This window comes from Tamandua tetradactyla, chromosome 4 (assembly GCF_023851605.1).
Source record: "Tamandua tetradactyla isolate mTamTet1 chromosome 4, mTamTet1.pri, whole genome shotgun sequence".
Taxonomy (NCBI): Eukaryota; Metazoa; Chordata; class Mammalia; order Pilosa; family Myrmecophagidae; genus Tamandua; species Tamandua tetradactyla.
In genome coordinates, this window is record NC_135330.1 from 167,295,425 (window position 1) to 167,310,074 (window position 14,650).

Here is a 14,650-nt window from a genome sequence, read left to right on the forward strand (position 1 = left end):
ATCTAGTTTTTAAATCTCTTAAGCTGTGTGTATGGTATCATGAAACAAAGCCTCAGAATGTATGTATTATGGAGAGGGAGGTGAAGTACTGTGCAGGCCTGTACTAGTCTGGCTTACCTGCTTTGGTCCAGAGAAAGCATTTTAATAGCAAAATCAACAAACAAAAAACTCAGATTTTTCAGTCTATAACTTCATCAGTTATTCAGTAACCATGTTCCTGATTGGGCTGTGGCCAAAACCTTAACTTTCAGGTCAAATGACCATAGGACAAAGGAAAATATTCTTAGTTATACTTAGGGTTACTATCATCGAGATTACCTGCAATCATCTTAGTTTAGTCAAGAAATAAAAGTATAATGGAACGCACCAGGCCATCACATCGGATACCTCCTTGGCTTAAGACTGCTTCTTAAATTTACGTTTCAATTAGCAATTTCAGGCCTTGTGGTTCAGGCCATAGCAGGCTACAAAAGCAGCAGTTATCACTGCTGAACTCCTTGAGGCCACAGGGCAGTGGTGACCAAGCAGATGACCACATCATTTGGTAGGACAATAACTAGTTCTCTCAGCAATACTAAACAGCAATACCCAGCAATACTGAACTCCCCAAGGATTTCTAAATTAATGAACTGTGCATATCATGGATATGCACAGTTAACACCATGGAAGAGCACAGTGGTGTCTTGAGTTTAAAACTCCATGACATCCAAGAAGAAAAAAAAGGCAGTTAGCTAAGTTACACTGCTTGAAAAATGAGCCCAAAGAACATTAATTCTCGATTCTAGACTGAGAAACTTAGAGCTAGATTTATCCAAGGTGGGATCTTCTTACAAGGATTATTGAGCCTTGTTATAATGTAAGATCTCAAAACAACCTGTTCAGGAAATTTCTAGGTGTACACATTCCTCCTTTGTCATGCCGTAAGCTCCATGATGGTATGGAGCTCAGCAGACCTCAGATGTTCTCACCCTCAGCACTATGGACATGGGGCCAGTCAATGCTTTGTAGAGGGAGAAGGAGGCCGTCCTCACTGTGGGGTATTCACCTGCATCCTTGGCCTGTATCGTTAAGTGCTGCTAACTGCACTTCCAACCCCACTTGCTACAAAACCCAAAATGTCTCGAGTCTCCCAGATGTCCACAGAGTGAGGCGAGGTGCTGGTGAAATTGGCATCCTCAAATCCTGCCCCACCCCCACCCCCACTGAGAATCACTGGTATGCCCAAAACACATACCTGAGGTTCCTCAGGGATATCCTTGACCTTCACACTGTATGACAAAAAGATAGATCATGGAGGTACAGAAACCCTAAAAGTATCCAGAAATCAACCTCCCCCTTCACTGCTCAAAATGGGGTATGCTAGGGGAATAGGTAAGCAGAGAGCTCTTCTCTCCAGCTGCTGCTCACCTGTGAAAGGTGTCGCCATCTCAGGCACTTCGGGTTTCCTCCAAAATGAGGTCAGGTCAGTGGTTTCAACCTGTGTACCTCAGTAGAAAGTGGAGGAACCCTTAGCCTACTTTCATTTGCCCGAGTTCTGAGAGCTCACTTAAGAATGCTTGTACTGCTAAAATTACATATGGGGGGGGGGATTACATCATGCTGTGTTTTATATGTAATGATGGTTTGCCAAGTCTAATGAAGCTGTAACAGACAAGGAAAAAACTGGTCACATGTGACCCAAGGCATTCATTTTACTTTCTTCTGTTTTAGGTGGATGGAGGTGATCCGAAGTGCCACCAGCTCAGCCTCACGTACCCACCACATTTTAAGTCACAAAGAATCTCATGTGTATTGACAGTTGGACACACTTGGTTTTCTCCGCAGTGGCTGCTTTTCTGGAGGACATTTACTTTCTTCTATATTAATGAAGCCTAGTAAAGTTAACACCTGCCTGAAAAACAAAAACATGGTTTTACAGCAATTCTCATCTATCTCCACAAAACCATTTTTAACCTTGTTTTCCCAGCTGTTCCCTTCTCAACTGAATGGAACACTGTTCCCACCTTCTGATCCAGTGAGGCATTTTGTCCGTCATTCTCTTGGTAGGCTGTTTTTTAGCTTGTGCCAGTATTAAGTCATTAATATAGTGCCAAATGACAACTTTTCCTCCACAACCGCACCTTAAGAGCAGTACAAACACATCCATTTGACAAAAAAACAGGGCAAGTGCTTTTTTTTAAAAAAGATAATTTTATTATTTTGATCTGTAGGCTGTTGCATTTTTAAAATGGAATACCCATTTCCAGTGTTTGCAATACATGACTCAGTCTTAAGCAAATGAGATCATTTTCAGATTTCGTGTTTTTTTTTCAATCTTTCTACTTTTATAATAGAAAATTAATAGGACTTACTTCTTCGCGTAATAAGGAATCTGCAGCACACAACGTTCCACTTTGGGGGTTTCACGCTCCAACAAGACACTTCTTACCAGATCTACTTCTTGACGCAAGTTGACCAAATTGTAAGTGATTACTATTTACAAAATGTAGTGAGTTGTTTTCTGTTAAGAGATGCAGAAATCCAGTGCAATATCTGGGCTATCACTGTACTGTGAGTGGTGTATACAATGGGAAGACACTAAGCTGTGATGTTTTGCTGTTTGTTTCACAAGCATGAAAAACCTGTATGTCATTAATCAGGGCCATCTGTGCTATGTTACCTTATGGAGAGTTTTTGTGAGTTTATGTGGATGCAAAAATACTATAAAGTAATGGTACGTAGTTCCCCAGGCACCCGTTATCATATCTATATCCTGCAGCAACTGTGGTTGGAAACTGCGCATCCTATGGTAGTATATATTGTGCCTGTCTTCAAAAGTCAGCATTCTTTTCTCCTTTTTATACGCATTCCGCCCCTCCAGGCATGGGGTATGGACAGTGTGACGCTGCACATCCTTGACAGGTGGGACCATGCAGGGGACGTGGTTTCCAACAACTGCTTGGGCCTACTAGTCACAAAGCTTTTGACTCTTCTTGATGGTTGGTGATCGGGGTTGGCTGCTATTCCCTTATCATTCTTAAGGTCCTTCCTAATGCAACTCAAACAATCCAGAGGCCAATTCACCATTGTTCTCTTCCAATGCCCTACACTACAACCGGGATAGCCTACCTAATTAAGGAACACCCAATCTTGTGGAGATGACTGGTGTACATGGGAACGGTGATTTTATAAATGGATGAGTAGCTTGAGACTTGTTAATCATTTGCCTTACAATATGTACCAGATGGTTTTTAAGTACTAACAAAAGGGAATAAAAATACCTCACGCCACAATCCAGCATATTGAAGGTTCAAGGCAAAACAACCAACCTTGTCTGTCTTTATTTCCATCCATGTGCATGCTGGGGATGGAGGGGAGGTGGGCCACCAGCACTGCCTCTCTGCTGGGAGGGAACTGTGTTGCCTTGTCACTTCAGGGTGGATGCAAAAGGGGAAAAGAACAGAGGCGCAGCCACTCACCGAGACCAATGATATTTTTAAGGAAAAAGCTTATTTTATAGTCATCTTCCTCCAAGTTGCATCGGTGAAATAAAAGCGTTCTAGGAGAATGAGAATTAGCAGCTTTTAAAACAAAGAATACCGAAGTGATAAAAAAGTAAAGCAGAGGAAGAGGCAGGGGCTGCATTCCCATCCTCACCATGGGGGATAGAAGGAAGCAGCACAGTTGTAGAAGATCCCACAGCCACACAGACCCTGTCCCCCAAGACTCCCTGGGAATGTGAAATTCCATGTACATCTGACCAGACACTGAGCATCTGAGACAGCCATGGTAATGTCACAAAAACTCTCCAGAAGTCATCTATCACTAAATTCTAGGAACAAACTGGTCGTATACCTCAATAGTTCTGAACGATTCCAGATCATTTGCTCAACATTTGTGCTTCACAGCCGCACTTAGCACCCACCCAGACTCCAGCCCAGTGCTAGCTTTTCTAGGAAGTGTGGGGTACAAGCTGAAAAACTGTGTTTTAAAGTCTTGACCCGTCTTAGTAAATTGGGCACAGGGTGGGAGAAGGAAGGATACATACTGCCTAAACCTTTATGAACGTAAAGATAATTAACTCAAAATAATCTGGATAACTCGGACCACTCCCAAACTGCCAGGAACAGATAAGTCAGGGACATACCTTCAACACATATGACACAAAATTACAAAAATCGTTTTCTGTGAACTTTATTGACCCTTGCATTCATCGTACAGTACCTGTGCTTAAGAACACCCACAGCACTCTCCCCATTTATTGCCATATTTTGCAGTAAAAATACAGAAGCCATTTTTTAAAGGAAGGAAATATAAAAATGCTTATAAACTGACCATACACTTTACTGAAAGGCACAAAATGCTACATAAAGAACTGAACTAGACACTTCACAAGACCAACTTGAGAATGGTTTATAGAATTGTTGGAATCAGTGGGGATGTGGGATTTCATTATGTTAAGGAAATTAGAACAGTTCTGTTAGGTTGCCAAGGCATCACAAACCACACTGGTGGCCCACTATATTTAGTGCAATCTGCTGGGAAAACAAAACAAATTCAGAAGGGCACAACCAGGTCAAATACCACAGCCAGCAATTCCAAAAGGCAGTTATCTGTTCTGCCACTCACTGTTGTGCAAAACAACTTTTCTACCACAAGCTGCATAAATGCAATCCACAGTCTTTAGGCAAATAGGCCATGAACACTTTGGGTTTGGCATCCAGATACTTCCAAGTTTTAGTAAGCTCTTCTCAAATGCTGACTTCACAGGTCTGGCTACATAGCAACAACAGTTTATACAGTCTAAGGCAGGTTCCTTTTTCTGCTCTGGCACCTGGTCTCCTAATGAAGGACTTGAGGTGAATACAAAAATACTAGCCTCCTTGGCTAGTAAACATTTCAGCTGATTTTGTGTGTCTACAGAAAATAACTCACAGCGATTGTAAAGAGTGGTGATCCACTTTTAAGATCGAATCAAATATCTTCCCCAGGAAGCTTAATCTACAGAAGATGCTTCCAGTGAACTTTAAAATAATAATTTGTTGCTTTTCACAGGAGATGGAATTGCAACGTATCTACTCACCACACAAATATGTACAAAATATGTACAATCTACTCATGCAGAATCCAGTCTACCGGTCCGCATACCCATGGTAACTAGTACCTTAGACTGACTTCAGCATCTAAAGTCATGGCACCATTGTCCAGTTATAAACTTGAAGAACTCTAACTCATCAAAGCTGCTGTCTGAATTGGCTCTTAAAATCAGACAGGCAGCAAGCACACTTTGGGAAACAATGATTTGAGTGAAACAAGCCCAGAAATGGACAAAACTGATCTTTGGTTTATACCTCAGAGAAATATTTCCCCCATACACAATACTCTGTTCAAATAAAATGAAATATTCTCAAATTTTAACATTCTTGCTACAAGATAACAATAAGAATTAGCAACTAAGTTCCATTAAACCTAATCAAAATGTTTCCCTTATTTGTAATTTACAAATCATGATTTAATTTTAGAGTTTAAAAACTAGTTTCCGTTAACCCATCTAAACAATATCCACCCAATCTCCTCTGGCTCAGGTCTCTGTCCTTTCTCTGTAGTTTACCTCCCAAAGTTTACCCAGTAACTTCCATTGTCTAAAAATCCTTCATTTTGCCCCAAAAGAAGTGGAACCCCAACAAGATAACAACAGTTAACATCCGCAACCACAAAAAGCTGTCTGTCACACATACACACAATCAAGAACTGCTACAAGTACCCTAGTTCCCATCCCAGAATCCAAGGGATTATTTCCACCCTTGGCAGACAAGGCCCTGCAGCAAGACAAGCCAGACAGAGCTCTGCTGGCCAACGACCTAGCAGACAAGGGCTCCATTAAAAGAACTAAACCGCCCTGGATTAAGGCCCCCAGGAAGAGGTGCAGAAATCTTGCAACTCAGTGAGATTCAACCACATCTTTTCGAGGATCAATTTTTTTTAAGTTGCATAGGGAATGGACCTGGATATATGGCATTTTGCATGTGGGCACTTTTTCCTTTACTCTTTTGAACTGTCCCATCACACACAACCACACACATTCCCACTCACAGCACATCTCTGCAGATGTGCTGTCCTCATGAGAGACCCATTTTAAGGAGCATATGCAAAGTAAGTGTGTTATAAAATTTATTTGTGTAAGCATTCAGACATTTTAGGTGGGAAAGATGATACGCAGATTTCACTACAAGGTTCAACAGAAAATAATATTGAAAAAGATGATACATCTGGCGCTGGACTGGCAGTGGCACAATTTAAAACAAAATGTTAAACGAGAGCACTTCATTTGGGAGAAACTTAATAATTTAAAGCTTCATGAGGCAAGATATGTTCCAATTTAAAACACTAAGAAATAGTACCATTGATGTAAAAAAGAAATCAACTTCTAAGTGTACCAAGAAAGGTGACAGGGCAAACAAGAGGAGAATTTGCATCTGTTGAGGTACAAATAGGAGTTTTTCATAAGAGGGGCATTAATTATTATTAATGGCAAACCCTGCAAATACAAAATAAAACCCAAATCACTGGTCACATAATTCAAAATTTACATGTAATAAAGGCAAGGCAATAGACTCAAGTTATGGCCTGTCAAATATTTACTCCACTGACATTATCTACAGAAGCACTTGGCCAATTTGTACACAGTGATTCCTTATGCACGCCAAAAGAGTTTCCGTAAAAATGACACTATATACAAATCTGTACACCAATCCACCAGAGCGATTCTCCATCTCCCGGGGGAGTTATCAACTTAAAGCAGGATACCTGAGGTTTCATTTGTTTTTCAGTTGCCTTATCATAATCCCAAATATACATTTCAGGGTTCATTTTGTTTTTAAAGACACTTTCCTTGAATATGTGCACTACAGTTAAAATTTAAAATAAGAATAAAATAAAACGCTCGCTTAAAGGAGCCGCCCCAACCCACCCCCACCCCACGTGGGAGATCTCGTCCCGCTGCGGCATGGCAAGGGACGTGTGTGGTGGCCTTGCAGAGGCATGCAGTGCCGGGGAGCAGCCCTCCTCGAGCACGCACCTCTTCCGCGGAGTCAGCAAAGGGCTCTCGTTGACTTTTAAAAAGAAGGCTAAAGAAGAAAAAAGGAAAAACAAAATCCCAAATGCCAAAGAAATTTCAGTGGGATGAAGTTCCTCCACCACTTAAAGAGTATCTGGGAAAAACAAAAAGAAAAAGAATGAAATAAATGTCATTTCTCAGACCCCTAGGCAACAGTTCAAACAACAACCAAAGCAAAAAAGCAAATCTTAGCTTTCACTGAAAATGCTAGTTAAAAAAAAAAGTGGAGTATCAATGGGTTATTAAATCTATTATATTAAAAAATTCATAAAAGATAATCATGATCTCAACACACAACCTTTTCATATAGATTAAATTCATAAAACAGATACACATAAAGCGAGATTGCGTCGAGCTTTTCAGGAGAGCAAAGAAATGTGAGTAAAACAGTAATGAGACACCTATTTATCATCAATTTGAAAAAAAAAAGTATTTTAATATCCCAAAGTGTAAGATTCCAGAGATGCACACATGTGGTTGATGTGAGTAGGATAATAGAAAGCCCTTTCTGGGCACAAAAATATGCTTATCCCAATATTTCATTTCCTAGAAGTGTTTCAGAAATTTGGTCCAAAAGAAAGAACAATATATTTAGCACAAAGATTTCTCTTGAGTTCCTTTGTAATTATAATTTGGAAATAACTGAGATGTTCAATACTAGAGAAACAGTTAAGTAAATTACAACAAACTGTGTGAAATATTTAAGGATAAAAATTATAATTAGATTTTAAGCAAAATGAAAACATACAAATTAATAAGTATACGCAAATTATGGTGTACTATAATTAGCACAAGTGAAAAAGTGAATAAGGTTATGCCTTACACATAATAGAAAGGTCATGCATAGAAGATGATGATGATCATGATAACTGGGCCAAAGTGGTCGCAACTCTTGTTTTTCAATAATCCTAGAATATAGTCTTGTTTAGAATACAAAGAAGGGCTGGAGATGCCCTGATGGCCAATAGATTCCCTCAGCCACCTTAAAACTGACCCTGAATCACAGGCCCAGGAGATGTCTGAAGAGATAAAGTATTTAATGGGATTCTTCTCAAGCATTCTAAACTAGAATTCCTCTTTTATAGAATTTAAAATACATGGAACTCTGCAGAGAACAAGCGATTACATAAGATCCTCTTCAAAAGCAGGCTTTTGCCATGGATCCTAAGACTTGAACTTCAAGAACTATGAATGGCTAAATCATGGGATGAGTTCACACTGCACAAAAACATCCATGGGTTAATTCAAATTAAGATATACAGAAAGACAAATTCTTTGGAAAGGCAGTGCTCATTTTTTTCTAATGTGATCCACTGAAGTCATGTGCCTGAGAGCAAAACTGCTAGCAGGTATATGCACAACAGCCACTGTGGTTTTAAGTTTCTTATTTGTAGTAGACACAAATAAAACCTTGAGGATGACAGACCCTTCCAATACAAAAAATTTAGAATTGCCATAGCCCAATAACCCTAATGAGAGGTATAGAAAGACCAGAGGTACACACGAAGATAGGACTTAACAAATGAATATGAATGCTGAATCATTAAAACGATATCTTTTTAGTCAGTCTCCAGTATTGTAGAACAACTAGAAATAAAATCCTAAAAGTGTGAAATTGTAACCCATGTCAAAGTCTGAAATATGTTCTACAACTAATTGTGGTGCTGTGCTTGGAAAAATTTATAGCTTTTTTGTTCACAAAAAAAAGAAGGAAAAAAAGTCAATTGTGATGATAAAAAATATTTAAGCCCTCTAGCCTCCTATATTCTGGAGGCTAGAAGAAAAAATATGAGAGGATTGTATGGTAGCCTATGACAAACTCTGGGATCTATCCTGTAGCCACTTTTTGAAGAGTGCTTTGAAAACTATTGCTTTTTTATTTCTTTGCTTTGTATATATGTTATACTATACAATAAAAAAAAGTTAAAAAGAAAAAAAAAAGCTTGAGGAGGCTCAAAGTGATAAACTGACAGTGACAAGGAAGGCCACCCAAGGTAAGCCCCCTATCCCCTACCCTCAATCACTGACTGGGTCACTGGATGACTAAAGAGAGGGGGTATGCACATCACAAAGGAAAAAATGAGAGAGAAAAAGAAGATATACTGGAGTCTCTGTATCACTAACTTACGACTTTAAATGCAGATGTGAGGAAGGGAAAGATTGTGCTGTCCAACATGTGAAAACAGCTATAAAATGGCTGTTGAGCACTTGATTTGATGACTGTGAATTGAGATGTGCTATTAAGAGTAAAAATACACACAAGATTTCAGTCTTCATAACAAAAAAAAATAAAATTGAAATATTTTGGATATAGTGAGAAAAATTCTTATTAAAACAAAATTTTTAAATAAAACCTGTTTCTTTTACCTTTTAAAATGTGGCTACATATAATTATAATCATTTTTGAAGCTCATATTTTATTTCCACTGGACAGCACTGGTATAACCAGAACAGCTTGGATCAGCAACTAAACAAAAGCAGAATAGGGAGAGAAAGGGGCCTCTGGAATGGAAAATGTGATAAAGTGAACATGTACAGGCCTCACAATCTGCCCTCAGCTGCTGGGGAAATTGAGTCACAGCAGAAAACAAAACTTGAAACAAGATAACAGCATCACCAGTTTCTGGTTTGTGCTATTTGTCTGGCTTTTTTTCCCCCCCCCAACAGTTTTATTCTTACAGATACCCTTAAAGTTTCAGGGACTCCTGGGAGTCCACAATTTATAATCCGAGAACACCTGCATAACAAGAATAAAATTAAATAGTTTATTATGTATTCAAGGTTATTATGCAATCAATCATATGTAAAATTTACATGGCTTTATATTTACTTAGTGAAATTTTAAAGGAATAAATAAAAAGTTCGCATCCATAACTTAGAAAGTCATATAAAGCCTTCCACACCTCTAAGTGTGGAGGAAAAAAATCAGCTTTTGCGCAAAGCAGTTTTGTTCTCATCATTAAAACTGAAAGACTGCGTTTGCCAATAAAATATTGCCCTATCATTAACTGAAATTGTTTGGCTTTTTAAAATGAGAAATAAATGAGATTTGAATTAGACATGGAAAAGTGGCACCAAATTTCTTTGGGCAATCAGAACATTTGGAAAATCAAAAAAATGGACCAATATTAACTAATGGGGGAAAAACTTATGTAGCAGTAAGTCAGGCTAAAAACTTCAACAAATACCATAATGAAGTTACATTAGTAATACAAGGGCATACACATCCTGAATAGATGCACATTAACATGATAAAGCTGTCTGGGTGAGAATATGGGTGGCTTTTTAAGTTCTGTTTCCCTTTATTCCTGTACTGCTGTTACATTGCTTTCAGTACCAAAAACAGGGAGGAAGAGAAGAAAATTGTCCTAAAGGATAATAATTGATTTCTTCAATTGCCTCAAAATTGAAGGCATTAATTAATTAGTTTTGATTTTCTAGCCTCAACTTAAAGCAAATCAAAAAGTTGAAATTAAGGCACCCAAGTTCAGGAGACTCCTGAAGAGGCAGAGGTGTGGACAGGACCCAGCCCCCTCCTCCTAAGTCCCATATCAGGGATGGAAACAACTGCCCATGCAGTACAGAGAGATTCTATTTTATGTGGGAGTCTTGAAAACACGCTCTTGACAGTATAGCAGGGAAGATCCCAACTTACTTCTGCTGCAGCAGGAGGGCCACCAGACAGGCATGGGCCGGGGGTTAGGGGGTGGGGCACACAGGCCAGCACATGTTGAACATGTGCCATTACGGCCAGTCTTGAGAACTGGAACAGCCAAAAAAGGGAAAGAACATGCCCCTTGCCCATTCTCTTTTAGTTCGTGGAGCCAATGGAGGGGCATTTCAGGGTACTTCACTATTTTAAGGTTTAAAACCAAATTGAGAGTAGGTGGGCAATGGTGGCACAGTGGCCGAGTTCTCGCCTGCTATGCCGGAGACATGGGTTCGATTCCCCAGTGCCTGCCCATGTAAAAAAAAAAAAGAAACCAAATTGAGAGTTATAAAACATCATACCCAATGGCTTATTAAGCTGCACAATTAAGAACAGCCAGATGTTCTGTATTTATGGGATAGCAGGTACAAATCCACATGTTCTGTGGCCCTTTCAGTGGCCTCCAGATTCACATTTGATTTCTGTAATTCAGAACAAAATCTTTTCTAACTTGATTCTGCTGCAACTCAGTGGCCTATAAGATAACGAGAACAGACCAAGAACAAAGCACCAAGCTGACAAACTGAGTTCTGGCCCATTTGAAAGGGTTGCCAACCCAGTTTAAGAAGGGCATAGAGGACCCAGCCTGTCCTCCCCTGGGACTCTCCTCCACAGAGGCAGCAGTTACCTCTGGAGCCGCTGCACAAGCTGGGCCACCATGGTGTCGGAGATCCCAGGGCATGCCTCTTCTGCCAGGTAGATGGCCCCTCGCAGTTCTTCTATGGACCCCATGTTCCCTCCACACGCCTGGCTCTTCTCCTTCAACTGAAAACACACAAACATGAAGAACTACGTGACGCGTCAGCATGAGAACTGATGAGCAGTGATTTTTAAGAATCAGAACCTCTGCATTGTAACACTCCAGTCATGCCAAGCCCAGGCAACAGCTTCAGCTTGACTTCTGGATAGCTGCTGTTCCCTTTTTATCAAAAGGCTCTTTGAGTGCTCTGAGTACATTATGTATAGAAATGGCAATAGTCGGAACTAAACAATTTTATTCTGCAGACAAAAAGGGAGACTAGTTTTCTTCAGACCTTTTCAAAATGATTGTGATTGTCTGTCCCCTATTCTGTTTTCCTTTCCCATTTCAACCTTAATATTATACCAAGGAAGCAATTTAAAAGCTTATCAGAAACGACTTCAGCTCTAATTTCAATACTGAAGCTCAGCTCTAGTACTGCTAACAAGTATAATGTTAACAGGCTTGTTTCTGCTCCAGTACATTGTCTTTTTGGTCCTGAGTACTGTCAAAATATTCTATTTCATACAAATAAATAAGTAGCAGCCCTACATTCTGGGAATCTGCCGGGCCACTCTTGGCTAAGTAAAGGCACCTCTGCTCCCATGAGTAATTACAAGTGTCTTCAGATACCTCCCTTGCTTTAAGGTCAATTTTATATCTAAGGTCCACAGAAACCGTGAAATATGAAAACAAGAGCTACTTGGGTCAAGATATAGCACAGCTCAGGACTAAAAGCATCTCAGAAGAGATTCCAGTTGATAACAAATATGAACTCCTTTACAGGAGCACCCCTTCCTCCACTCCTTCTTTAGGGCCAATAAGAACTACTTTATGAAACATTTAGCTTTTGATATTTCAAAGCTGTTGTGAAAACACTGCCATTTCCAGAACTGGTCTCACTCTAAAAACAATGGCTTCTCCTTCTCATCCCTAGAGGGGCAGACAGAAGACCTAGAAAGGTCTGATGCCAGATGGACCAACTGAGATCGAGGACCTCAGCATTTCCACACACATTTCCGAGAGCACTAACTCATTAACTTCCTTTTTGTCATAAACTGCAACCACAGCTGACCTTGAGACAGTCACTTGTATTGGTCCAAGACTCCTGATCACTTTACAATGATTAAATAAATAAAGCAGCATTATAAGTCCTGAGTGCACAAGCTGCAATCTACCAGTCTCCCTCCCATTTCCTATAACAACTTTCTTCCACAGCCCCACCCTGCCCTGTGACCCACCCATATGTTTCAAATAAGAAACAAAGCAGAAAGAAGGAAGTGCAGAAGCAGCAGCCCTGGGAAAGTTCCTAGGCCCACAGCCTGCCGCAAATGTGCTCCACCACTCTTTTTTTACTAAGAGCTGGATGCCTGGGCACACACTGCTCTGTGATAGCAGGGGAGGCACTCAATAGCTCAGCCTCAGCTTCCTCTTTGTAAAAGTAGGAATAATGATCCTTATTATTGAGTTTTTTAATGGTTACTGTAAAATAACACACCTTAAACACTGAACTCTAGATTTTTAAATATTATTGACAGTAAAACACATAGGAAGAGACAACTCAAACTTCTGGTTGAGAAAAATCAGTGGATATTACACTTAGGGTTACTGAAGGGTAGGTGCTAAATAATGACTTTGGCACAGTTTCTTCATGTGCTCAATAAAAAATAAACAGCCTCAAGCTAATGAGAAAATCTACGCCATTTCCCAAATTGCTGGATTGATCCTATTAAACTAGCAATGGCAGGGTCATAGGAAAGCAACTGAACACCAAGAAAACCCCAAGGGCCAATCTCTCAAACAACAATAAAGGACAAAATGGCATCCTATGGACATCCCAGGAAGACCAAAGATGCTCAGAAAATCTGCCAAAGCTAGTGCCAAAGATCAAAGCACAAAGAGCAGCTTCTCTGATCTGTGATATATCGTTTTCCTTCGGAAATGAGTGTGTTCAGTTTTTTCAACCCTGCATCAAAGCTGCAAATTGCAAGCAGCTGAAACCTCAGGCTTCATTTGTAGCCAGTAAGGGGATGCAAATAAGTGAAATAAAGAGGGATCTCCAACTTAATTACAAATCAGCTTCCAAAAAGATGAAGAACGTTCCTCATTCTTATAAAAACTATTCCTGAAAATATATCAAAAATGCAGTATGCACACAGGCATCTCCAGAAGGCAGGTGAAGTCTTTGCTGAGAAGAAACAGGGAACTAACACAAAAGGAGCCAGTGACAGAATGAGGAACTGAAAATGGGGCTTGGGAAGGCCAGGCCATGCCCCCACTCGCCCCTGAAAAATGGGTGGCCCTGTTTTGATTACATGACTACATATCGAGAGTAAAGAGTCAAGTGACATCCAGGGGTACAATGGGAAACAGAAGGGCTCAGATGTTTTTAAATGAAAGTCTACATTTTGCTTTGCCATAAATTTGTTTGAGGCAAAGAGATAAGGCGGCATTCAAGTAGACTTTGCAAAAAGAGTCACAAATGAAGTTAAAAATCACACTGAAAACATATGGACTTGGGTTGGGGCACTGATGTCCCATCCATCTACTCAGGGCTGTGACATACCAAGTATTTCCCAAGAGAGATATGACACAAGATCACAGCCTGGGGATGGCAGTGCACTGGGGAGACTGAGCCTGATGATAAGCCATTAGACCAGGCACAATGCAGACTTTCCAAACCTGCTTTTGCCTGCTTTTTTTTTTTTTTTTCACATGGGCAGGCACTGGGAAACAAACCAGGGTCTCCGGCATGGCAGGTGAGAATTCTGCCACTGAGCCACTGTTGCACTGCCCTTTTGCCTGCTTTTTAATGCACCCCAACTTCTGGTAATATTATCACAAGATGAACTGTATCTTCCTCCCCCCTTACCACCCTCTTCTTCCCTCCCACACCAAAGTAACTCGGGTATCTTACCTCTGCAAACAGAGGAGAAATAATTGTAGATAAACACTGAGAGAAAGGCCTCTTTGGGATGTCTTTCATCTGGGGGGAAAACAGTAATCAGAAATATTTAACATTCTCATTCACATTTGGAATAATTCGATAAACTTCAGATCTAGACTATAGAAGCCTAACATCTGTTTCTTCAACCTCAGCCTGAGG

The 14,650-nt window shown here is 40.1% G+C and overlaps 2 protein-coding genes across 10 annotated transcripts in view; one reads left to right on the top strand and one right to left on the bottom strand.

The window, feature by feature from the left end:
• The window catches only part of FARP1 (FERM, ARH/RhoGEF and pleckstrin domain protein 1), a 356,780-nt gene extending 353,477 nt beyond the window's left edge, over window positions 1-3,303 (top strand). For all 9 annotated transcript variants that reach the window (XM_077158563.1, XM_077158564.1, XM_077158560.1 and 6 more), the window contains one exon: window positions 1,711-3,303. In XM_077158563.1, coding sequence (XP_077014678.1) covers window positions 1,711-1,795 — 85 coding nt within the window. In that variant the 3' untranslated portion in view covers window positions 1,796-3,303. The remainder of the gene's footprint in view (window positions 1-1,710) is intronic.
• Window positions 3,304-6,133: 2,830 nt separating this feature from the next.
• Window positions 6,134-14,650, bottom strand: part of STK24 (serine/threonine kinase 24) — a 162,061-nt gene continuing 153,544 nt past the window's right edge. The window contains exons 9-11 of the mRNA XM_077158569.1: window positions 14,462-14,530; window positions 11,434-11,570; window positions 6,134-7,190 (exon numbers count right to left, since the gene is read on the bottom strand). Of these exons, the coding sequence (XP_077014684.1) occupies window positions 7,154-7,190; window positions 11,434-11,570; window positions 14,462-14,530 (243 nt within the window). The 3' untranslated portion in view covers window positions 6,134-7,153. The remainder of the gene's footprint in view (window positions 7,191-11,433; window positions 11,571-14,461; window positions 14,531-14,650) is intronic.